At 39.5% G+C, this 26,938-nt stretch overlaps 1 protein-coding gene across 4 annotated transcripts in view; it reads left to right on the top strand.

Annotated features, from left to right (window-relative positions):
- Positions 1-725: 725 nt before the first annotated feature.
- Positions 726-26,938, top strand: part of SANBR (SANT and BTB domain regulator of CSR) — a 49,861-nt gene continuing 23,648 nt past the window's right edge. Inside the window, exons 1-11 of one of the 4 annotated variants that reach the window (XM_080686729.1) lie at positions 751-877; positions 5,173-5,274; positions 5,596-5,754; positions 6,168-6,351; positions 7,133-7,226; positions 9,937-10,175; positions 16,287-16,345; positions 18,018-18,178; positions 22,016-22,102; positions 22,212-22,322; positions 25,447-25,570. In XM_080686729.1, coding sequence (XP_080542855.1) covers positions 5,209-5,274; positions 5,596-5,754; positions 6,168-6,351; positions 7,133-7,226; positions 9,937-10,175; positions 16,287-16,345; positions 18,018-18,178; positions 22,016-22,102; positions 22,212-22,322; positions 25,447-25,570 — 1,284 coding nt within the window. In that variant the 5' untranslated portion in view covers positions 751-877; positions 5,173-5,208. Of the gene's footprint in view, positions 878-5,172; positions 5,275-5,595; positions 5,755-6,167; positions 6,352-7,132; positions 7,227-9,936; positions 10,176-16,286; positions 16,346-18,017; positions 18,179-22,015; positions 22,103-22,211; positions 22,323-25,446; positions 25,571-26,938 lie in introns of all 4 variants that reach the window. The other 3 variants (XM_080686730.1, XM_080686732.1, XM_080686731.1) reach the window with 3 other exon arrangements.

Here is a 26,938-nt window from a genome sequence, read left to right as displayed (position 1 = left end):
GTGTGCAGGAGGCAGCTGAGAGGCAGCTGATCGATGTTTCTCTCTATCCCTCTCCCTTCCTCTCTAAAAAATCAATAAAATGTATTTAAAAAAAATAAAAAATAAAACGTGATGTGTAGTATTTACCCTACGAGACGGCTTTATACACCTTGCTAGATTCCCAGTGGCAATATTCACAATAACACACACATGCTGAACCTATTAATGTGAATAAAAATTGAATTTGTAACCCGGCGCTATTTACATTTTTTCCCAAGAGATGCCTCCTGATAAAGACAATGCTTAACCCAAGACACTTTTCGTGTCCCTCAGATCATACAATGTTGCTTCTACCTAACCTAAGCAGCGATACCCAGGTGACCTGCACCGAAAACCATTTCGTCCACCCTTTGTTCGAGTTCATTTATCGCTCCCATATTCCCCCTTTCTTGTGGACTCAGAGTTGGTCACCTAGGATCGGGCTTGGAGGACCTGGTTGCTAAGAGACAAGACGCTGGGAGGGTGGGGACGCTGCACTGCGACAGGCCCGGGAGTGGACGCTGAGAGGGGGCAGGGGAAGACCGAGCCCGGCGCCGCGGCCCTGGCTGCAGCCGCCGGTTCGGCTCCCTCCCGCCCGGCAGGAGCTCGTCGCTCATTGGCTCCGCCGCTGCGGCGCTGGCCCACGATTGGCCGGGCGGCGTTGGGTTGGGCGGCGCTCCCCCGCCCCCGGGCGCTGGTCCCCGGCCACTCCCACGCGGGCGGGGCGGCGTGTGAGGACTCGTGTGAGGGCTGCGGCCAAGGCTGCCGGCCGGGTCGCGGGAGCTTATGGCCGGAGCGCGGGCAGAGCCGGCCGCCGCAGGGGACGGAGGTGCAGCGAGGGCCGCCCGGCCCTGTGGAGGTGAGCCAGGCGCCGAGGGGCCCGGGGGCCGGCCGGGGCGGGGAGTGCGGCGAGGGGCGGTGCCGCTGGCCGCCAGCGCGTTCCCGCCGCGGCCTCCATCCCTTGCGGGACGGCCGGGGTCCCGCTCGCCCAAACGCCCGCGAACGCCCCCAGCGCCGCCTGCAGCCCCGCAACCCTGCGAGCCCCAGAGCCCTCCACCCGCCCCGCCCGCGCACCAGCCCCGGAGCCAGCTCTGCCCGCCGTCTGCTCGCCCAGCCCCCGCCTCGCCCCCTGCCTCGCCCCTCTGCCCGCGCCTTTGTGCGCCCTCCCCTCCCGCTCCAGGCCGGGAGCCTCTGCCCCACCTCCCGTGGGTTAGGCGGAACCGCAGCCGGAGGCGCCGCGAGGGGACCCCCTGGCCGGAGGCTTGCTGGGCTCTGCCCTGTTCATCCCGGGTGTCCGATGGGACTGTACTCCTTCCCGTCGAAAGCCAGCTGGCTCCGGCCGCGTCTGCGGGCTGGACGCTGGGCGCCAGGCTTCCCCGCGTGCGGATGACTCAGGGTTACTCCCACCCCGTCACCCTGCGGCCTGGGACCTGCCCCACCGCCCCTCGCTGCGCATCTGACCGCTGCTCGGGACCATGGTCACTATCTGTAGAAGCCTTTTCAGTTTCAAAAAGGAAAAAAAAATCAGATGCCAGTCGGACCTCTGTTGGCCTTAATTAATTAGATTGTTCTTTTTAGGTAGATTTAAGTAAACCAAGCTTGTGCGAAGTGGGGAGAGGACATGAAGTGCATTCTTAAAGCGGGTTGTGTATTAAACAAGTAGAATTTTTATTTCCGGCAAGTCACACGTTTCAACTTAAACATTAACTTTTAAAATATATTTTGTCATGAATGGGAGTAGACTTAGTAGTAGTATAATTTGAGCTTTAAACTTTCTGTCACAGTTTTTGATAAGTCTATACTCTCTCCTCCCCCCCAGAATGGGATGCACTGTGACAGCTCGTCTGAGAGAATTTATGTGCTGTCCATCAAGGATTAAGTATCCTTTCACACTTACATTCAGCTCTAAGGGACGCTTTCTTGAATATTCATTTAACTGGAATTAGTACTGGGTACTCTTCCCTTGTTTGGTGTGATTCAGTTGTGTAAAGAAAATGTCAACAGAAAACAAATTTTTCATCTCTAAATGATTTAAATTATTCTAAAACGTGTCTATTCTGAGTATCATATTTGAAACATACATACATGTTTTTAAGTATTTAGTCCGGACTGTGTTTTTGATTAGCTAGCAGGTGCCTACACATTGTAGGACACAATAAGTATTTTAGGAATTTTAAATAAAATGTTTTTGAAGTGAAAGAAAAAAAAGTACCCTGTTCCTTGCCCTGAATTCTGTTTTAGACTGAGACCCAAACACATTATACAAAACTGCCCCATGCCCTAATACACATCTCAAATTGTGTGGTGTGAAAAGTGATGATGTGCCAAGGTGGAGAACAATGAAGTTCTGGAAAACCTATTTTTTGGGGGGCTCAAGGCAGTGATTTACAGTTATTAAAATAATTCTTAGAAATTTTTAATGCCAATAATGGCCAAAATAGGAGGAAGGAAAAGAATAATAGTGGTGACAAATTATTTACTGAGCACGTTTTATATGCCAGATAGTGTGCTGGATGCTTTATATATTACTGTTTAATCCTCACAATAACACCAAAGGTAGGTATTATTTTCCTATAGCTGAGTCTATTGAAAGTGGTAAAAACTGGATAAGAATCTAGATCTGACTTTTTACTCATTTTGTCCAAAGGGTACTTCATTGAAAAGTTACTGTCTCTCCTTTTATCTGCCACATTTATCTTTATGAATTTGTTTACAGTAATCTGAGGATCTCTGGAATGGTAATGTTACTACTACAAACATTACATAGTCCTTACTGTGTACCAGGTAGCTCTGTCCATATGTCCTCAAAACTGTGTGAGCTAGCCACTATTTTTTTTTTTTTTACAGATGAGGAAGTTGAGACATAGCGATAAGTAATCTAAACCATATAATACCTTAAGTGTTTCTTTTTAATGCTCAGGCAGATACATGTAGGATAACTTTATGTCTACCACCTGATGTCTTATATCAGTGTTTTATGGAAACAGTTACATAGTCCTAATCATAGTTAACCCTTACTGAGAGCTTCTACATTCCAACTCCCCATTCCAACATTAAAACATCTCACATAATCCTCAGCACAATACTAGGAGGTAGATACTCTCATTTGTGAGACGCTTTCATTGTTTTCAAAGTGCTCTCACAAAATAATCCCTTTGACTCTCTCTATGATGTCAGTCAAAGGTATTATCATCATTTAATCTTACTACTGAAATTCAGATCACTTGCCTTGACTAGCATGTGTGGAGTTAATACTAAAAGCAGAGCTATAGACTCCTGGGTGCACTGCTTTTGGCACTGTACCGGTCTGTCAGTGGATTCTTGCTCTGTATACTGCATGCCCTAAAATAGTTGTTGTTTCCCATAGTAATAGCTTCTCTTTGGTGATTACATTCCCACCCCAGAATTCATCATCAATTAAATCATAGCTATGACTAGCCATAAACCTTTGTCTTATTTTCATACGTAAGTTTATGTTCTAACTTCAGATAGAATGCCTGGCCCATAGCAAGGGCTCAGCACGTGTTTGAATAAGGTAAGAAACGTCTCACATACATTGATACCAAAAAAAGGTTTTTTAAAAATTGTTTTTTAAATCTTGGCTCTATTGAAGTATAATTGCCAGAAATACTCAAACTTCTCTAAGTTTAAATGTTGTAGCTTCATTTTTGCTCTGATACCACAACCTTCCCCCTCCCCTACCTCACAAGCAGAAGCTTTCAGAATTATTTCATCCTATCTAATAAAGAGAGAATATGCTAATAGACCCTCACATCATTGCAAAGATGGCGGCGCCCACAGCCAGTAAGGAGGGAATATGCTAATTGACTGCCCCACCCTCAAATATGGCAGCACCCACAGCCAATAAGGAGAGAATATGCTAATTGACTGCCCCGCCCTCAAAGATGGTGGCACCCACAGCCACAAGATGGTGGCGCCCAGTCCCCTCAGCCCTGCCGGGGCAGCAGGCACACGGCAAGGCCAGGCCCGCCCCCAGGTGGGCCCAGCTGCCCCGCGCGCCTGCATCCAGAGTCCCCCAGTCCCCTCAGCCCCCCAGCCGCCCAGGGCTGCCTGAGGCTCAGGTAACCAGGGCCGCCCTAGGCTTGCGCTGCCAGCCGTGGCAGCAGCATAGGTGTGATGGGGCATCGCCTTCCCCTGATCGCCGGGTCGCCTCCTGCCCCTGAGGGCTTCCGGACTGTGAGAGGGGGCAGGCTGGGCTGAGGGATCCCGCCCCTCCAGTGCATGAATTTTCATGCACTGGGCCTCTAGTTGAATTATAATTGACTTCAAAATTAGACTCTGTCTTTCTCCATCCTAAATCATCATTCCCAACCTGCTGTCTCCCTGTAATATACCTCTTGTATATTATTGGAACGACATGTATGTGAGAGTCGGTTTTACCTTGCCCAGCCTCTTATTACTTCTGTGGCCTTACACTTCTGTGAACCTATTTCTTCATCTTGTAAAAGTGGGGAGAGCACCTTTCTTATAGGGGTGTGGTGAAACGTTATTGAAATAACAGTTCTACCATACTAGGAAGTACTCAGTAAATAATAGCTATTATGTGTCCCTCCTCTGCCCCTCTGGCTCCCCTCTGATTTGGCTCTCAGAAAATTATATTAAAAAGATCCGTTTGTCTGCTAATACCCCTCCCTAGACCATAAACTCCTTGAGGACAGGGACCATGCCATATTTATTTTTGCATCCCTGATGCTTGGCACATAGTTGGGACCCATGCATTTGGAAAGCCATCTGGAGCCTTTTTTCTTGGTGATCCTATTGCCTGAAGATTTTGGATATCCTTGGTCACTGGACATGTTATTCAAGGGCTCCTGGATTGAAATAGGGTATGTGACGTGTGGAGAGTCAGGTGAAGAAGCAAGGGAAGCCTCCTCTCTGCTTGGTGAGTGCCTGTGTGTATGTGTGTGGAGGTGTCTTGCTTTTTATATATGAATGTCAGGGTGTGTATTTAAGGATTAAACCTTATCGGGCCAATTGTTACATTGCTTCTGAAGACAAGGAAGAAGAGAAGGACTTTCCCCAAAAAAGTTGTTTTGAACATATAAAAATAACACTAATTATAGTTGATGATTAATGCCATTAATACTTTCGCATTATACTTTTTTTTTAATATATTTTATTGATATTTTACAGGGAGGAAGAGAGAGGGATAGAGAGCTAGAAACATCGATGAGAGAGGAACATCGATCAGCTGCCTCCTGCACACCTCCCAATGGGGATGTGCCCGCAACCAAGGTACATGCCCTTGACCGGAATCGAACCCGGGACCTTTCAGTCTGCAGGCCGACGCTCTATCCACTGAGCCAAACCGGTTTCGGCGCATTATACTTTTAATCACATATTTATCTGTCCATCCTATCCATCCATCTACCAAGTCATAAATGTCAAAATGCTATTATATTTGAAGAGTTTGAGCTATATACTTTGTGTTTATTTTAGGTCAGTTTTACTTTGTATAGTAGCAGATCATTTTTAGGAATTAATTATAACTGATTTAGAATGTTCTGAAAACTTTTGTATATCAGATGCAAATAAATCTGCTTTCTCTGTCTCTAGTTCCAAAAGATGAGTCGTGGATATTCAGAAAACAACAATTTCCTAAACAATAACAGCCAAATGGTATTGGACATGCTCCTTTATCCATTAACTGGAATCCATCAGACCATCAACTGGGAAACTGTGGCAAGGCTTGTTCCTGGATTAACACCCAAAGAGGTAAATAACAGTCCCACAGATATCTCTGAAAAAATTAAGAAAAAGTGATCAATTTCAAGGAATGACTACAAAAAATAATTATGGAAAAGTATCTTCAAATAGTAGACAAGAATATATTTTCTTATTTTTTAATTTTAAAACTCCCAGTCCAGTTGGTGTGACTCAATGGTTGAGCGTTGATCCATGAACCAAGAGGTCACTGGTTCGATTCCAGGTCAGGACACGGGCCAGGTTGTGGGCTCGATCCCCAGTAGGGGGTGCGTAGGAGGCAGCCAATTGATGTTTCTCTCTCATCGTTTCCATCTCTCTCCTCTCCCTTCCTCTCTCTCTAAAAATAAATAAAAGCATAATTAAAAAAAAAAAAACACAAAAAACTCCCAGACCTGCATTTTCTTCCTTTTATATTATTACAGTGTGCAAAAAGGTTTGAGGAACTGAAGAGCAGTGGAAGCTCACCTGTTGACAACCGGTATAGTCCCCTAATGGCTGGAGAGAGTCCTGTTGAAACTTTAGCCACGTATATCAGATCCTCACTTCTTGACACACACGGTGAATTTCAGGAGGCTTCTATTGATCAGGATGCAGTTTCCAAAACAGGTAAGGTTTTACAACAAAATGCAGTGTTTGTCCTTATGATAATTCTGCAAATTATTATGTATTCCATAATATGTAAAGGCTAATATAAACGTTAATAGAAAAATCCATGCATTTTTGTCTTCCTAAATTTTAGAAATTTTTCTTTATTTGAAAAAATTTTAAATGTTAATATACAGATTAAATATTACCAAAAAAAATTTCTTTACTATACAAAAATTTACTACTCCAAGTTATGTCATAAATATTAAAGAGATTTGACTTAAAGTTTTTTCCCCTCCCTCAGAGAATTTTGCTCGTCTCTTGTGTTATTTTTTTTACAGCTATCTATTCTTTATTGCAGTCAATGATAGTTTAAAATGACACAGTGGCAGGATAGAAGAGATCTTTTTCTGCAATTGCTTTGGAAATAATAACTGGTTTTAGAAATCCTCAGAGTGTAGTGAATTATTTTAATCTCAGCAACAGCAGTCAGAGTACTGATGTGAAAATTTACTTCAGGAAGGGAAATTTATATTGTTGGCTTTTGAGCATTTGATCCTATTTATATACGCCATATCAGTATTTTTTAAATCTTCAGTGTAACATTAGCCATTTGTTATCCCTTTTTTGGACTGTTTCTTGCATAATAAACCTTTGGAATATTAAGGGAAATGCCACCTTTAACTAGCCTTGGAAGCCATGCATTTACAGTATAACCATGCAATAAGTAAAAATCCATTCTGAGTTGGAAATGCTAACTTCCCCCCCTTTGTTGTTGTATGTGTTTGTTTCTGTATTTAAGGAAGACATAGTATAGCTTCCACAAGGAATTGTTCTTCAGAAAGTGAAAATTGTACTACTCGTAATGGTGGAGAAAAGACTGAAGAATCTGAAGGGTAGGAGGCTGGTTCTTTGCTAGATAAGTTTAATATGAGTATCAACTTTAAATTATAAAATACATGACTGGTGATTATATACATCAGTTACCATCATTTAGGAAACATCACAATTGCTGAAACAGTTGAAATTAGTTCATGTGTTGAACTACATATAATTGCTTGATAGCTAAACATATGCTTATTTGTGTTATTTATAAATTGGACTAGTTTTTCATTTTAAAAATTTATTTTCATTTCGTAAATATTAGAAATAAGATATATTAACCTAAAACTTTGAAAAGTGAATTTTAAAGCTAAAGAAAAAGTCAGTCATTAGTTCTTTAGTTTTATTAAAGAAACTGGATATGTATTTTAGAATGACGTATTTGACATAATTATTCATTGTAGAAAAATTTAAAAATTAGAATATATCTTTCAATATAGTACAAGTTATTTTTAAATCTCCCTGTTTTTTTTCTTTTATTGATTGTAGAGAGAGGAAGGGAGTGGGCAGGGCGGGGGGGGAACGGGGAGAGAAACATCGATTGGTTGCCCAAGTGGACCAGGGATCAAACCTGCAACCTGGGTATGTACCCTTACCTGGAATCAAACCTTCCACCTTTTGGTGTACACAATGCTCCAACCAACTGAACCACACCAGCCAGGGCTGTATTGCAAGTTTTGATACTTTTGTATTGTTTTGTATATTTTACATACATTCAGCTGCACATATTTTAAGTATTCACTTTGATGAGTTTTAACAAATGGGCTCACCATGTAACTATAACCCAAATGAAGATATAGAATATTTTCATTGTCTCTAAAAGTTCTTTTGTGTATTATCAGTTTAAATAGTTCTTTTTATAACATATAATTCACATGCCATAACATTTATCCTTTTGAAAACGTCTTGGAGATGGATGGTAGTGATAATTAGAACAATGTGAATGTACTTAATGCCACTGAACTGTACTCTTAAAATGGCAAATTTTATGTTATGTATATTTTACCACAATAAAATAAAATCACCCTTTGATAGTGATTTTTAGTTTATTTACATATAAGTTTTACGTAGATTTTTTTAACTGATAGGTTTGTATCACAAAATTTTTATCAGATAATTTTTTTACATGGAATTATCTAGTATTTCAGATAGTGGTCCAAAAAGCCACAGAAACTTTATGCTTCATTATACCAGCCATTACCTGTTTATATTTTGACCATAATTTGTTTGGAAGAACAATTTTCAGAGAGTTATTTGAGTTATTTTGATTTGGACAAGAGTGTTGATTAGTAACCCTTTTTCGGGTAGCCCAATTTTATTTCAAATGCAATTATTTATTTATTTTTATTTTTCAATTGCAGTTGACATTCAGTAACATTTTATATTTGTTAGAGGTGTAGAGCATAGTAATTTTTTATATTTAGAAATTTATGAAGTTCCATTCAATACACATCCAGTTCATCTTGTAGGACAGTGTGTCTCTTATTTAATCTCTTCCTTTTGTAATGACATGAAGGCAATTGTGGATCACACTAATGTTTCTTTTGAGGTAATATACTTTTCAAGGGATAATAAATTCAAGGAGTATATAATTTTTGAAGCAGTCATTCTGATGTATCATCTAAACTTATTCTCAAATTATTAAAAAATATGTAAATAAGTACATTGTAGTCTTAAGAATACTTTTAACTATATTTACTAATTTATATTTATTGAATACCTGACAAACTTTTTTTTAAAAAAGTTTTTATTATTATTGTTTCTAAATATATATATATATTTTTAAATATATTTTATTGATATTTCACAGAGAGGAAGAGAGAGGGATAGAGAGCTAGAAACATCGATGAGAGAGAAGCATCGATCAGCTGCCTCCTGCACACCTCCCACTGGGGATGTGCCCGCAACCAAGGTACATGCCCTTGACCGGAATCGAACCCGGGACCTTTCAGTCCGCAGGCCGACGCTCTATCCACTGAGCCAAACCGGTTTCGGCTCTAAATATATTTTTATTGATTTCAGAGAGGAAGGGAGAGGAAGAGAGAGAGAAACATCAATGATGAGAATCATCGATCGAATGCCTCCTACACACCACACCCCCCCGCTGGGGATCCAGCCCACAACCCGGGCTTGTGCCCTGACTGGGAATAAAATTGTGACCTCCTGGTTCATGAGTTGACATTCAGCAACAGAGCCACACCGAGCAGGCCTGACAAACTTTCTTGCTGTTAAAAATAAGTTGCCATGCTAATTTTTTGATTTTTTTTAGTGAATAGTTTTAACTGTTTTTTCTACTTATTACTAGTAAGGTAATTTTAATATTTAGCTTTATCTCCTTCCAAGACCCATAGCCATGTAAAAGTACTGTTTTATGCTCATCACAAGAATTAGAATGTATTACTTACTTTTTCCTCATGAATTGGTACTGTTCTTAAATTTTCATAATTTACTTAAACCTTGTAAATGATAAATTTAAACCCTGTAAATTATGAGTCCCATAGTAAAAAATATTTTTATTTGTCTAATTAAGTGAGTAGTTTAACTAAAATTATTTATAATCTCAGATACAGATAAGGTTAGCAAGACACTTAAATCCTATAAAACTGATTTGTGGTCAAATCTTCAAAAATATCTTGTTCTCATACTTCTAATAAATGTTTAATATTCTTGGCCCCTCTTCTGAAATTCTAATAATTTTATTTCTGTGTAATATTTTTTATGAAGGCCAAATATGGTGATCCATGTATGTGATGAAGCAAAAAATTTGAAAGAAGATTTTATTTGCCCACGAGACCTTTTGATATCAGAAATGAAGTACTTTGCTGAATATTTATCTATGGATGCCCAACGCTGGGAAGAGGTGGACATTTCAGTTCACTGTGACGTTCAAATTTTCAACTGGTTGATAAAATATGTTAAAAGGAACACTAAGGAGAATAAAGATTGTGAGATGCCCATTTTAGGTAAAAGACAATCTATTACTTACTTTGTAGTTAAGTTTGTGTGTCACCTGGTAGTTGCTTTAGGCCAAACATGAATTGTGGATAATTGCTTGAACATTAGCATTTATATTCAAATTAGTAATTGCACTTTAGAAAACATACCTCATATTTTTTAGTAAATTATAATGCACTAGAGGCCTGGTGCACAAAATTCGTGCACTTGGGGGGTGGTCCCTCAGCCCGGTCTGTACCCTCTCACAATCCGGGAGCCCTGGGGGGATGTCCAACTGACGGCTTAGTGCTGTCGCAGAGGCGCTGCACTCTCCAGCCATGAGCCCAGCTTCTGGCTGAGCGGCACTCCCCCTGTGGGAGTGCACTGACCACCGGGAGCAGCTCCTGCATTGAACATCTGCCCCCTGGTGGTCAGTACATGTCATAGTGACTGGTTGTTCCACTGTTTGGTCGATTTGCATATTAGCCTTTTATTATATAGGATGTATGGCGAATTGACGGGTCTCTACATCAGCATTTCCTACTGTATGGTACATGGACCACTGGTGTTCTAGAGGATCCTTTTAGAGCAGTGCTTCTCATCGCTTCTCAGTCTTTTGGCTAAGATCATGTGTAGAGCAGTGGTTCTCAACCTTTCTAATGCCGCGACCCGTTAATACAGTTCCTCATGTTGTGGTAACCCCCAACCATAAAATTATTTTCGTTGCTACTTCATAACTGTAATTTTGCTACTATTAATGAATCGTAATGTAAATATCTGTGTTTTCCGATGGTCTTAGGCTCTACAGCAGCAGTTCTCAACTTGTGGGTCGCGACCCACACATTGAGAACTGCTAGCATGGTCACCTAAGACCGTTGGAAAACACAGATATTTACATTACGATTCATTAATAGTAGCAAAATTACAGTTATGAAGTAGCAACGAAAATAATTTTATGGTTGGGGGTCACCACAACATGAGGAACTGTATTAACGGGTCGCGGCATTAGAAAGGTTGAGAACCACTGTTTTAGAGGATCCAGGAGGTCAAGACAATCCTATCTAATGAAAGAGTAATATGCAAATTAACCATCACTCCGCTACACCCACAAGCCACGCCCACCAGCCAATCAGGAGTGAATATGCAAATAAACCCAACAAGATGGCTACGGCCACAGAGAGCAGGAGGGAGGCTTGGGTTTCCTCGGCAATGGAGGAAGCCAAGCTTTCCGCCTGCCCTTGCCGGCCCAGGCCTCCGCTCAAGGCTACAAAGTTTCAATGATAGAAGATACATAAACCCAAACAGAAATGGCAGCAGCCATGGAGCTGGAAAGAGCAGGAGGCTAGGGTTGCCCCCAGTGATGGAGGAAGCCAAGCTTCTGCAGCCCTGGCCAGCCCAGGCCTCGCTTAAGGCTACAAAGTTTCAATTATAGAAGATACATAAATTCCAATAGAAATGGCTGCTGCCACGGAGCAAGCAAAAGGCTTGGCTCCGCTCCAGGCTACAAAGTTTCAATTGTAGAAGATAAATAAACCCCAGATACCAGGGCCTCCGCTTGGGTCGCCGGGGGGCATGGCTGACCTGCAAACCACCACAGGCCCCTTGCCAGGCCGCCTCACACCCTAAGGGAACCCCCACCCTGATCCGGGACACCCTTCAGGGCAAACCAGCTGGCCCCCACCCATGCACCAGGCCTCTATCCTATCTAATAAAAGAATAATATGCAAATTGACCATCACTCCAACACACAAGATGTCCGCCTCCATGTGGTCAAAGATGGCTGCCCCCATGTGGACACAAGATGGCCAGCAGGGGCGGGCATTTGGGAGGGACCAGGCCTGCAAGGGAGGGCAGTTGGGGGTGATCAAGCCTGCAGGGGAGGGCAGTTAGGGGTGACCAGGCCGGCAGAGGAGGGAAGTTGGGGGCAACCAGGCCTTCAGGGAAAGGCAGTTGGGAGGGACCCAGGCCTGCAGGGGAGAGCAGTTGGGGGGAACCAGGCCTGCAGGGGAGGGCAGTTAGGGGTGACCAGGCCTGCAGGAAAGGGCAGTTGGGGGGGGACCCAGGCCTGCAGGGGAGAGCAGTTTGGGGGGACAAGGCCTGTAGAGGAGGGCAGTTAGGAGTGACCAGGCCTACAGGGGAGGGCAGTTAGGGGAAAACAGGCTGGCAGGGGAGCAGTTAGACATCAATCAGGCTGGCAAGGGAGTGGTTAGGGGGTGATCAGGCTGGCAGGCAGAAGCGGTTAGGGGCAATCAGGAAGGCAGGCAGGCGAGCTGTTGGGACCCAGCAGTCCTGGATTGTGAGAGGGATCCCAGATTGGAGAGGGTGCAGTCGGACATCCCTCAAGGGGTTCCAGATTGGAGAGGGTACAGGCTGGGCTGAGGGACACACACCCCCATGCACGAATTTCGTGCACCGGGCCTCTAGTTTGCATAATAAAACCAAGATGTTATTTGTCTTTATGTGTTGACATTTGTCCAGGCGGTGCAGATGTAAAACTGTTGCAGCTTTAGCGCATATCAAAGCCAGTGCACCAAACTGTACTAGTGGTCTTTGTATTCTTCAGCACCATGAACTCACAGTTAAAAGGAAAAAAAAAAATCCAGGTTCACTTAAGAATGTCCTTGATGAAGTAGTAAAAATTACTAATTTTATTAAGTTTTGAGCCTTGAGTATACATCTTTTTAATATTCTGTGAGATGACACGCGAAGTGTACTTCTGCCACACACCAAAGTATGATGGTTGTCTTGAGGAAAAGCACTTGTGCAGTTGTTTGAGTTGCAATCTAACCTAGTTGCCTTTTTAAAAATTGAAAACTGTGTTTACTTGAGAGAATGACTGACAGACAAATTATGGTTACTCAGGCTTAAGCATTTGGCAGATACTGTCTTGAAAATGAATTAAGCCCTAGCTGGTTTGGCTCAGTGGATAGAGCATCGGCCTTCAGACTGAAGGGTCCTGGGTTCATTTCCGGCCAAGGGCATGTACCTCAGTTGCAGGCTCCTTTCCAGGCCAGCCCCTGGTCAGGGCTCGTACAGGAGGCAACCAATCGATGTGTTTTTCTCACATCCATGTTTCTCTCTGTCTTTCCCTCCCTTTTCCACTCTCCCTAAAAAATCAATGGAAAAATATCCTTGGGTAAGGGTTAACAACAACAACAACAAAAAAACAACCCAAAAAAGAAAATGAATTAAATGAGCTGGTCAGTTAAAAGGAAACAACTGCTAGTATTTGTTGCCAATGATAAAATTCAAGCTTTCAAGTGAGAATTAAAGTTTGGAAAACTTTTATGCACTTTCATGTGCTTGACAGCTTCTTAATATTTAAAGACTTTTCTGATGAGACTTGTCATATTAACAAATGTGATTTTTTAATATATTGTACAATGAAATGGTTCAACATTCAGTCTGCATAACTCCATGAACCAATATTTTCCTTGACTAGTACATGATGTTAAAAATCGTGAATGGAGTTAAAGAGTCAAAGCACAAGATAAATCAGTGGATTTTAATGGTAATAGAATGGAAAAGTTCATTGATATGATTTCAGATCACATTGCAACTAACCTTAAAAAAGTACCATTTGTCAAGTTTTGATATAACATCAAAAAAGATTACCCATACGTTGAATGTAGAACCAGATATGAGACTCCAGCTGTCTTCTATTAAGTAAGACATTGAAAAAATTTGCAAAATATGTCAGTGTTATTCTAACTACTTTTTTGTTTTCATTTTGGAAAATATACTAGTAGTTATTTTTCATAAAAATATGTGAATATGTAATGAGTTTATTTTTTTAAGTAAATTAATACATTTTTTTCTGTTTTAATCTTTAATATGGTAAATACTCATTAACCCATATAAACAAAAGCTATTTAGGAGTCTGTTTTTCAGATTACAAAGGGATCTTGAGAGGAAAAGTTTGAGAACCACTATTCTAGATGATAAGAAGAATAATTACTAAGTAATCTTTCATTGAGCATAGTTTTATATAGGAAATCTCACTAGCGGTTTAAGAAAGTCTTTCTGTGCACTAAAATTGCTATTTACAGCAGTACCAAAATATTTTTTTTTAAATATATTTTATTGATATTTTACAGAGAGGAAGGGAGAGGGATAGAGAGCTAGAAACATCGATGAGAGAGAAACATCGATCAGCTGCCTCCTGCACACCTCCCACTGGGGATGTGCCCGCAACCACAGTACATGCCCTTGACCTGAATCGAACCTGGGACCCTTGAGTCCGCAGGCCGACGCTCTATCCACTGAGCCATACCGGTTTGGGCTCTTTTTTAAAAATATACATTTTTGTTGATTTCAGAGAGGAAGGGAAAGGGAGAGAGAGATAGAAACATCAATGATGAGAGAAAATCATTGCTCCGCCACCTTGCCCACACCCCCCTCTGGGGATCATGCTAGCAATCCAGGCATGTGCCCTGACCTGGAAATCGAACCATGACCTCCCAGTTCATAGGTCATGCTCAACTACTGAGCCACACTGGCCAGCACCAAAATATTTCTAACCTCTTATTAGTAAATGAATCTATGCTGACAGTATAAAAGTTTTCTGAGGAAGTTTATAATTTGTATTTTGATGACCAAATTTAATGGAAAACGTTTCTAGTGATCCTTAAAAATTACAGGATTGCTAAATCAAAAATTTCAGCCAATCAGAGTCCAGAGATACTAGACCATGCAGATGATATGTATGTGTGAAGTAAAAATCAAAATATGTAGAGAAAAAAAAAAGCTATTGTTTGATCCATCATATTTATGTGGATGGTAAAGGTAAAAGTAGAGCAAAACGGGTCACTGTAATCTTTGACCTTAAAATAATGACTAGAAATGTAAACTTTTACAGACATAATCTTTATTCTAATCTGGAAAACTACCAAAATGCTTAATTAAATCTCTGATAATCCAGACATTGGGTCTTAACTGGAATGGATCATATTATAATTTCCTGAGGAACTCTTTCACCAGCTCCTTCCTTTCTTTATTTCTATCTGAGAATCTTTAATCTAGAGTTGTTATTTAAGAAAAGATAGGGGTTACTTATTTTAATCACTAGAGGCCTGGTGCACGAATTTGTGCACCAGTGGGGTCCCTCGGCCTGGCCTGTGGGATTGGGCCAAAACTGGCTTTCCGACATCCTCCGAGGGGTCCCAGATTGCGAGAGGATGCAGGATAGGCTGAGGGACCCCACCAGTGCACAATCAGGGCCGGGGAGGGACCTGGAAGTTGGCCAGCCAGGGAGGGACTGTGGGATGGCTCCAGGGCATGTCCGGCCTGTGTAGCTCAGTCCTAATCTGCCAGACCCCAGCAGCAAGCTAACCTACCAGTTGGAGCGTCTGCCCCCTAGTGGTCAGTGCATGTCATAGCGACTGGTTGACTGTCTGCCTCCTGGTGGTCAGTGCACATCATAGCGAGCAGTTGACCAGCCTTAGCATATTACGCTTTGATTGGTTGAATGGACAACCGGACATTTAGCATATTAGGCTTTTATTATATAGGATTGTTTGTATAGTTCTTTAGTTGGATTGTCTTAGTACTATAATGGTAAAAATCAGATTTTTCTTTTTCTTAACTATACTTCATAGGAGATGACTTAGGTTTACTGAAACAATAGCATCAGATGGCCATCCCCCTCTCCCTGGCTCCACTCAGTCTGCCTTTAGGAAGGAACTTGAGCATTTCTGCAGAAGTAAATTTTGTCTTATCTTTCAGAATCTTTTTCATTAAGTACTTGTTCTTAAAAAGCATTGAATTGCTTTTTATGAACAAGAGTTCTCAATCATTTAAAATTTTTTCTCAGTTTTTTGTGTGATGAATTATATTCTCAATTTTAATTATCTTTTTCCCTGGTTTAGTTAAGGAGAAATTTGCATATATTGTATCTTTAAGTGGAGTCCTCTTACTTGATATGCACCTAATTCCAGGGCAAATTTACTGTGCATTTTCTTTATACCCTAAGTTTGAATATTGCATTTTCTTTCTTTCACATAAGTAAGCCATAGTAAGATAATTTTAAATTGTTCTTATTAGAGTATCATCCTCTTTTAAGGTGAGAAGGAGCCTTTTCTCAGGAATTTGAGGTACAAATAAAAAAGAGAATTTAAATGTTTGTTTTTGTTTTTTTCAAGAGCCAGGAAATGTCATTTCAATTCTTATTTCTTCAGAGTTCTTGAAAATGGATTCATTGGTAAGTATTAATAAAAGATCTAAGCTCTTCTGTTCACCCATGCTTGACTTAATATTTAACTTGATTTTTCCTTTAAGTTAGAAAATTCTAAGGCATCTTTCTGAAGTAATTGTTAATTCAAGAGTGTGATTCCATTAGAATAAACTGCTCATGTTTGAAGGGGTGAAGGCTGTTATATATCATTTGTATATGATGCCTATAAAGCAAGCAATTTATCCTCGAGGAGTAGCTCTCTGTTGTATTAGATGAAACAAAACAGAATTAACTTTACCCTAACGAAGAGTTTGCTCTAAAATCAAGTTAAATGAAAATTAATTGGAATATATTTGTTTCACTATTTAAGTAGTTTTTTTAAGCATGTTTTGCTAATTTGTGTCTTTCATTTATACTTCAGCAAATTAAGAACCAATACCCAACTATTAAATACTATAATTTTGTATGTGAAAATCAGATGCTCATTCATTCTATTGTTTAAGAGTAGTTGATGAAACATAAAAGCATATGTACATAAATATGTCAAGTTTTAACACAAAATATACTTGTGTTTTTTTCTTGTTAATGAATTTATTTATCATTCAAATGTTTTTATATATTCTTATGGTTTTCCTTTAAATAAATATTTACTTTTAGTCCCCAAGAAGATTACACAGGGCAGAACACTCCTTTGCTATGCTAACAGATGTGAAATTTGTTTGTTTATTTGATTGATTGGGGTTTTACTAGTTTACTAGTTCTTTGTATTCCTTAGTCGTCCCCTAGTCAGTTGTTGGTATTAATTGCTTCAGGAAAGGGTTACAGAAAAAAAAACAGAAATTAAAAGAATCCTTAACATTTGAATTCTGAAATCTAAGCCCTAAAGGACATTTTTCTGCCATAAGCAAAATATTTTAAAGAATACATGATTAGCCAATGCTAGTTTTCCCTGGAACCCAAGTCCACCTCAAAAAGTAAATTTTCAGTCCTAACCGGTTTGGATAGAGCGTCAGCCCACGGACTGAAGTGTCCCGGGTTCAATTCTGGTCAAGGGCATGTTCCTTGGTTGCGGGCATATCCCCAGTAGGAAGTGTGCAGGAGGCGGCTGATCAATGTTTCTCTCTCATCGATGTTTCTAACTCTCTATCCCTCTCCCTTCCTCTCTGTAAAAAAATCAATAAAATATGTATTTTTTTAAAAACTAAATTTTCATAAATGATTTAATATAAAAAAAGTAAATAAGTATACCTCAGGTTGGTGAAAGAGGAAGAGGAAGAGAGCAAGCATAACACAACTGAGAAAACCCTGAATTAACTGAAAGTATGTTTCTGCTATTCAGAGAAATGGAAACTTAAAATTGTTATCTAAGTTCAGTGATAAGAAGTCACATATCCTATATACTTGAGTTTGTGGACTAAGATTTATACCTGCCACAGCTATGAAAGATGCTCATTGCATTACTTTTTAAAATATTTTAAGAAGGTGGAAAATGATTATTCTAGCTATGGATATATGTTTGTACAAATTTGACCTGCTGGACCACTTTGGAACAGTGTAGATAACCCAAATAAACAAAACCCAGATAGTATGTAGCAATACATGGATAAGGCTTTTAATGAATTTTACCTTTGAAAGGTATTGATATCACATTTTCCTTTATGATGTTTTCAACATTCATTTTGTATTCTATGTTTTTTAGGTTGAACAATGTATTGAGTATTGCCACAAAAATATGAATGCCATAGTAGCTACGCCATGCAACATGAACTGTATTAATGCAAATCTTATTACACGTATAGCTGATCTGTTCACACACAATGAGGTTGATGACTTAAAAGACAAGAAAGATAAGTTTCGGAGGTAATTTTAATTTAATTTTATTATTTTTTAATATATTTTTATTGATTTCAGAGAGGAAGGGAGAGAGAGATCGGAACATCAATGATGAGAAAGAATCATTGATTGGCTGCCTCCTGCACGCCCCCCACGGGGACTGAACCCGCAACCTGGGCATGTGCCCTTGGCTAGAATCGAACCTGGGACCCTTCAGTCCATAGGCCAACGCTCTATCCACTGAGCCAAACCAGCTAGGGCTAATTTTTAATTTTAAATCTGATGTTCCTATTAGAAAAAATATATTATTTCTATTTCATTTTAGTAAAATAGTCTGTTTTTAGATTACATTTAAAAATATATTTCCATTTTATTTTAAATAAAGTAAAATTTATCCAGAGCCACTTGCCCAAGATATATATTAGTAATTAAATTAGTTATTTTGTATAATGTATATATGAGCTTACTGTGGCAGTGAATTATGTAATTATTAAAACTGGCCTTAGTATAAAGGGGAAGAGTGGCATGAGGAGGGGTCAGCAGTAGTCGTTGGCAGCAGAGGAGTGGCATTATCTGATTTGTTAAAAAGATCATTTTGTTTTCTATGTGGCGAATAGACTATCCTATCTAATAAAGAGGGAATATGCTAATTGACTGTCACGCCCTCAAAGATGGTGGCGCCCACAGCCACAAGATGGCGGCGCCTAGTCCCCTCAGCCCCACCGGGGTGGCAGGTGTGTGGCAAGGCCAGGCCTACCCCCAGGCAAGCCCGGCCACTGGAGCCCCCCAGTCCTGTCAGCCCCCCAGCCACCCAGGGCTGGCCCAAGGCACAGGCAAGCCTCGGATGGCGGCTGCCCAGCTGTCCAGGGCCACCCGAGGCTCAGGTAACCAGGGCCAGCCGAGGCTTGCACTGCCAGCAGTGGCAGCAGCAGAGGTGTGATGGGGCATCGCCTTCCCCTGATCACTGGGTCACCTCCCACCCCTGAGGGCTCCCGGACTGTGAGAGGGGCAGGCTGGGCTGAGGGACCCCCACGCTCCAGTGCATGAATTTTCATGCACCAGGCCTCTAGTAAAAAGGATATAAGAAGCAAGGAGACCTACTAGGAAGTTAATGCAGCAGTCTGGTGAGAGAGGGAAGTGTTGGGACTAGAGTGGAAGCAATGGAGTTGGAAGGAAATAGATGGATTCAAGTAGGTCATTAGATTTGGCAGATTTTTCCTATGGAATGATGTAGGAAGAGAGTGTTTTAGGGTAATTACTAGGCTTTAAGGTTGAGCAACTAAGTAGATGGTAATGTCATCCGCAGAGAGTGGAAAAATTGAAGTGAAGGAAATCAAGAAATGGGTTTGGGTTATGTTAAGATGATTTAATGACCTAAAAGTATATATTTAATATATTTTTAGACATCAGTTAGGATGGCAAGTAGATAGTTGGATAGCTGAAGTTCAGGTCAAAGGTCGGGGCTTAAAACAGAAATATATAAATAAGCATAGATGAGGTTTGAAACCATGGAACTGGATGAAATTTCCTAGCAAACCTTTCTCCACTGAATTGCAGTGGCACCTTTATTATAAATCAGGTGAATATATATATGTGAGTTTTGTTTCTGAATTCTGCATTTTCTGTTGATTTCTTTGTGGATACTTATATCAGTAGCACATTGTCTTAATTGTAGTAGCTTTACAATATTCTTTGTTATCTAAATTCTCCAACTATGCCTTTCTTCAAGATTACTGCTTTAGCCATTTTAGGTCTCTTGCATTTCCATATAAATTTTATAAGCACCTAGCTGGTTTGGCTCAGTGGATAAAGCATCAGCCAGCAGACTAGAGGGTCCCAGGTTCGATTCTGGCCAAGGGCACATGCCCAGGTTGCGGGCTTGATTCCCCCACTAGTGGGCATGCAGGAGGCAGCCAATCAATGATTCTCTCTCATCATTGATGTTTCTGTCTCTCTATCTCTCGCCCTTCCTCTCTGAAATTAATAAAATATATATATATTTTTAAAATTTTATAAAAATCAGCCTGGCCATCTTTCTCTCTCTCTCTCTCTCTCGCTCTCGCTCTCGCTCTCTCTCTCTCTCTCTCTCACACACACACACACACACACACACACACACCCCTACACCTGCTAGAATAATTTGGGGTTAATATTGAACCTGTACATTTGTGAAGATTTGACATCTTAATAATATTGAGTCATTCAACCCATGAACATGGTGTAACCCCCCATTTATTGTAGCAATGTTTTATAATTTTCAGTGGAAAGATACTTTTCATTTTTTATTAAATTTATTTAGTTAGATGTTCAACAGAGGAGTGTAGCCAGTGAGGGGCCTGAGAAGAAGGAGCCAATGGGTTGAAGGAAAGGCTTTCAAACAGGAGGAAGTAGTTAAGTGATCAAATGTGTAGAATGCTGTCACATGTAGAGTAAGGAGAGGACAGAAATGTGTCCAGATGGATTTAGATAGATTTTTTCCAGATGTATTTTTACAATATATTTTTATTAAGTTCAGAGAAGAAGGGAGAGGGAGAGAGAGAGAAACATCAATGATGAGAGAGAATCATTGATCGGCTGCCTCCTGCACACCCTCTACTGGGGGTGGAGCCTGAAACCTGGGCATGTGCCCTGACCTGGGAATCAGACCTTGACCTCCTGGTTCATAGGTTGATGCTCAGCCACTGAGCCACGTGGTCCGGGCCATTTTTTTAAAGGAGAGATTATGTTTATTTGCTGACCAGGATGATTCATTAGAGTGGGAGGAATTGATAATGTAGGGATTGATCCAAGAGTTTAGTCATTAAGGGAAATGAGACAAAGGGGAATTATCTAAGAGCTAAATACTTAAAAATAGGATCAGGGTCCTAAATCTGGATCTGGACTTTAATAGCAGCTCTTACATGAGGGAAAATGGAGATAGAATGGTACACTTGGAATTAATGGCAGTTAGTTTAATTAGAAAATTCAGTCATATTATGCATATTAATAAAGTATTAATATTTATTGAATGCTTAATGCTATGTCTGGCACTCTTTAAAAACATCTCATTTAACCCTCCTAAAAACTTACGAATTTAGAATTATTAACCCCATTTTATGGATGAGAAAACAAGGTTCAGAGCAGTTAAGTTGCTAAAGATCACGCCCTTCACTCCCAAGGAGGGTGTGTGGGCACTGCAGCTCAACGATGGGCAGTACTGGGCTGTGTCCAGTCCTGAGAGGGCCCCCTCCGTTGTGGCCACCTGTCCCACTTGAGGGTGGCACTGGACCTCAAAATGGACCTTCTCTGCTGTGGAGGACCTGCACCCACCTCTACACATTCAGTGTCAGCTTCCAAGAGCGTGTGGTCCCCCTTTTCTCTCTCTGCTCCACTGGCCTTAAGAGACATTGCCCGGCCTCCAGAGGGAGCGGGTCAGTCAAGGGTTGAAGAGTACATAGATGATCGCATATTTAGTTTTAAAGGCAATTATAAGTATATTTTTGGGTAAATATCAGTATATTTTTAAGTTTTAAAAGAATAAAAGATGGTTGTGTATTTATCACTACCGATACTGAGTTGTTGGTAGACCTAGAATTGTTAAATTTCCAAAATCTTCAATCTTGAATATTACCGTAACAAAAGACTAAAAGAGAGGTAGATATTTTTCTGATATTTTCATCAGTCTTATTTTTCTTATGGAAATAGATTCTTGATCAAGCAGTTCTCATTAGGAGAATTAATTTGTAAATTCCCAAAGAGAATTAATAAATCTAAGGATTTATTAATCTTATTTTCTGCAGATAGGTCAGCATTTGTTTTCATTACTATGAAGTAACTTTAGTAAAATAAATAAAGGAAATTAACTTGGTCATTTGTTGTTAATAGTAAACTGTTTTGTAAGAAGATTGAGAGACTATTTGATCCTGAGTACTTGAACCCAGATTCTCGGAATACTGCAGCGACACTGTACAGGTATGGTGGCATGTTTTTCTTTGGTAGGCTGTATGATGCAGCTAAAATCTTTAATTTACTATATTTACATTTTCCTTCTTGTATGTTTTTGTATCAATTTTTGTTATAGATGCTGTTTGTGTAAGAAACTTTTAACAAAAGAAACAGAAAGAAGAATTTCTTGCATTCCTGGAAAAATCAATGTGGATCGACATGGAAATATTGTGTATATTCACATAAGGTGTAGTGAAAATAAAATAAAGCTTTTTAAATGTGAATTACTAGTGTATTTATAGAAGCATAACTACTCCTATAAGGAATAGGATATATTTTCTGCATGTGATCCAACTTTGATTTAGAGCAGTGGTTCCCAACGTGGGGCACACGCCCCACAGCGGGGGCAATTTGAGAAGGAGTTATTAACTATGAATTTTTTGCATTTCTTATGGTTCTAGGGGCCTCATATACAGTATGTAAATATATATTGTGACATATTTATGCATTTCAGTTCTCTATTATATGTTTTGAAACTTTATTTGCTATTTTTTCATATCACTTCATATTATTATTATTTTTAACAATTTCTTAGTGATTTCTTCCTCAGTACTTCAGCTGTCCTTTCGTTCTTTTATTTTTCTCTCTCATGGATGCCATGCTCTTTGGAAGCTTGTTTAGACCAAGTTAAGGGCCTTTTAGGCTTCCTCCGCATGAATAGGAGTTCACTTTTTGAATAAGAATTATATGTCACAGTGTAGGCATCAGGATTGTAGAGATGCTTAGGTGGGGCATGGCCAAAAAAAGGTTGGGAACCACTGATATAGAGAGATGCCATTTCCAAAACAAAATAGTTTTAAAGGCTATGTCTTATTGACTGGGTAAGTATATTTTTAAGTTTTTTTGTTTGTTTGTTTGTTTGTTTTTAAGTTTTAAAAGAGTAAAAATGGTTGTGTATTTATCTCAAAAGATACTTTGATCAGTACCATTACAATTATTTCTTTTGACTAACAGATTTTAGTTATCTATACAAATGTTACCTTGAACTTGACAAGAGAACCAAGTTTACTTTCAGGTGAATTTTTGTAAATGAGGAAAATTGTCTTTGAAATTGAATATTCCATAACCTGTGTATTCTTCATACTTTTTCAGTATTCCATTAATACATAGTTCTTTTTTATTCCCCTTTAAGTTTAAAACCAGTTCTCATTCTGAGTTGGAGGGAGAGTGTTGTAAAATGGTATGTCTCAAGAAAGCAAAAACTTTCAAATATATCCTACTCCTAGGATTTAACACAAAGAGGTAATATTGGATTTGTGAAAGCACTTAATAAGGACATTTATTGCTATGTTGTTTAAATTTTAAAAGGGAAACACCCAAATGATTAAACAAACTAAAATATCTATACAGTAATATATATAAAGCACAGCTAATCAATTCTTAATGTGCAGCCTTTGAGAATAATGTTGTAAAGGAATATATACTTACATATAAAGTTGTTAGTGGTAAATTAAGTGAAAAGAAGAACAGGTTATAAAACAAAACTAGAAACATGCTCACTAAAATGTTAACGGTGTTATCGTTGAGTGATAGTATTATGGATGGTTTTAATTTTCTTTGTGCTAGTTCTTTTTTCTACATTAAAAATGTGCACTACTTTTACTAAAGAAAAAAACTACAAATGTTAGATTTCATAGTTTAAACTTTAAAACGGAAGTACAGAAAACACATTTGATCTTAATACGAATAGCACAGTCAACTTTAAAATGTTCATTTTTCTCTCCATACAATAATCAGGGAATCTTTCTTAGTTATTGTAAGCACCTGGGATTTTATACTATTTTGTCTTGAGACTTGATTCATATTTTTAAAATTATGTCCATTCTGGCCCTAGCCAGTTTGGCTCAGTGGATAGAGAATCAGCCTGTGGACTGAAGGGTCCCAGGTTCGATGTCGGTCAAGGGTAGGTTGCAGGCTCCTCCCTGGCCCGGGCCCTGGTCAGTCAGGGCTCATGCAGGAGGCAACCAGTCGATGTATTTCTCTCACATTGATATTTCTCTGTCTTTCCCTTGCTCTTCCACTCTCTAAAAATCAATAGAAAAATACCCTCAGGTGAGGATAAAAAAAAAAAATTATGTCCATTCTGCCCTGGCCAGTGTTTCTCTCTCTCTCTCTCTCTCTCTCTCTCTCTCTCTCTCTCTCTCTCTCTGTCTCTCTCTCTCTCTCTGTCTCTCTCTCTCTCTCTCTCCCCTCCCTCCTTCTCTCCCTCCCTCCCACACTCCCTCCCTCCCTCTTTCTCTTTCTCTCTCCTTCCTCTCTCTAAGATCAATTTTAAATTATTTTTAAAATTATTTCCATTCTGATAGCAATAACTATTATGTATTCTATATATATTCTGACAGTGGTAACTATGTGAAAAAAATTGTTGACTTCAGCATCCATTTTTATTTTATTCAAAGTATTTTCCAGCAAGTCAGCTGTTGAAGGCATTTTTAAAAATTGTCTCTAACTTAAAACAGATGTGCCTATGTAATTTGCAATAACATGATGTCATTTTGTTATTTGTTGAACTAAGGACAAAAATAGCAAAAGTCTGAAAAAATTAAGGGACTTGGGGAAAAAATAGGAACTTGAATTACATATGACCATAGCAAATAGGGTTTTAAGCCTTTGCTATTTTTTAAAATATATTTTTTATTGATTTCAGAGAGGAAGGGAGAGGGAGAGATAGAAACATTAATAATGAGAGAGAATCATTGATCGGCTGCCTCCTGCACTCCCCACACTGGGGATCGAGCCTGCAACCCAGGCATGTGCCCCTCACCAGGAATCAAACCGTGACCTCCTCGTTCATAGGTCAATGCTTAACCACTGAGCCATGTCAGCCAGGTGCCTTTGCTATTTTTAAAGTTGATCTTAACATAAAAATGTTTATTACCAAGACCTGAATGTATATTACTATATTATTCAATTACTAAAAAATACCTCTTGAGAATAATATAAACACATTAATGAAATGTTTAGAATCACCCATAATTAACAACTTATTATATAATTTGTATAATTAGAATAAAACAACATATGTCGAAGTCCCAAATGTTAGCCTCCTCAAACTGTATTTAACTTATAATCCTTTATGTAGCTTAGCAAAATAATTTGGCATTCAACCATTCATACCTTTTCCTGTTATCCACAGAAAAATAAAGCATAAACAGACTCCCAAATGATATTTTATCTACTGTTCAGTCCATTCTACAACCATCAGGGAATATTCTTGGATATAAGCCACAAATTTAAAAACATTTGCTCTAAACAATTGTTAATATTGATTTATTGTAAAAATAATATAACAATTGATGCTCTTTCACCAGAGATAAGACTTGGGATGTTCATGAGTATTTGAATAGTCTTTTTGAAGAATTAAAATCTTGGAGAGATGTATATTGGCGCTTGTGGGGAACAGTCAACTGGCTAACTTGTTCAAGGTGTTTTCAGGTGAGTTTTTAAAAATAAATCCTCCTCTGCAAACATTGAGAGCAGGTTCTTTTGGTATATGCTATTTAATTAGTATGTTTGGATGTGTTTTGACAATATCTAACATCTTTTTAAGAAATTAGTGGCAAAAGCGGTTCTATTAAACATTGCTTACATCTGACTTAATTTCTCTTACTATGTTTCTTCTTCCTCTTTATTTTCATTGTTGAAACAATCAGTGACTTGCTGAATTTTTAGAAAACCAACAGGTTACAAGTGACGAAATAAATTTTTCCAATTATTTCCAGCTAAACTGTTTCTCTGTTAGCCCATATATTTCTTTATTTTTTACTTGTACTTATTTATTTTAAATTAATTTTACCTTTCTTTAATATCACTTTGCTTTCTCGAAGCTTATCTTTGTAACATTTTCATGAGCACATACTAATGTGCCAAATACTCTTCCTTGCCAGGTGGAGAGTACTGAACTGGGCTGTCACCTTTATTTTCATTTAAAAGTCAAACATCAAATATAAACGGTAGCCCTAACCGGTTTGGCTCAGTGAATAGAGCGTTGGCCTGCGGACTCAAGGGTCCCAGGTTCGATTCCGGTCAAGGGCATGTACCTTGATTGCGGGCACATCCCCAATAGGGGGCGTGCAGGAGGCAGCTGATCGATGTTTCTCTCTCATTGATGTTTCTAACTCTCTATACCTCTCCCTTCCTCTCTGTAAAAAATCAATAAAATATATTTAAATACATATATATATGAACAGTAGCCCATACATTTCTTTAGAAACACATTTGCAGATAGGATGCGATTGATATATGCCCTTCTTGTTATAACGGCTGTGTTCCCAAAAAGGTTTTGTTCATTTTTTAATAAATGAAGTCTGTAATAAAAGCACAAGAAAGCTTCCTATGTGAAGATACCTATAATAAATCCTTTTATAGAATAAACAGATCTTTATAGGTCAAAATCATTCCTAATTAGGCTTATGTATAAATTCAGAGTGTTCTACATGAAAAATTTTTTAATATATTTGTATTGATTTCAGAGAGGAAAGAAGAGGGAGAGAGAGAGAAACATCAATGATGAGAGAGTCATTGATCAGCTGCCTCCTGCACACCCCCTACTGGGGATTGAGCCTGAAACCTGGGCACATGCCCTCGACCGGAATCGAACCTGGGACCTTTCAGTCTGCAGGCCAACACTCTATCCACTGAACCAAACTGGCCAGGGCCACATAAAATTTTTTATGACTCCCTAATGTCTCCCTGCCCCCAGTAATTTTCCTCTCTCACTTGAGTAATGATTTTAAGTAGAGCGAAGGAAGAGCTGCTTATTAAAACCTTCAGAGTGAGATTTCTCAAACTGTATAGGTTTAT

This window comes from Plecotus auritus (genome assembly GCF_963455305.1).
Source record: "Plecotus auritus genome assembly, chromosome: 8".
In the NCBI taxonomy this organism is placed as follows: domain Eukaryota; kingdom Metazoa; phylum Chordata; class Mammalia; order Chiroptera; family Vespertilionidae; genus Plecotus; species Plecotus auritus.
This window is presented reverse-complemented; position numbering and strand designations above follow the sequence as displayed.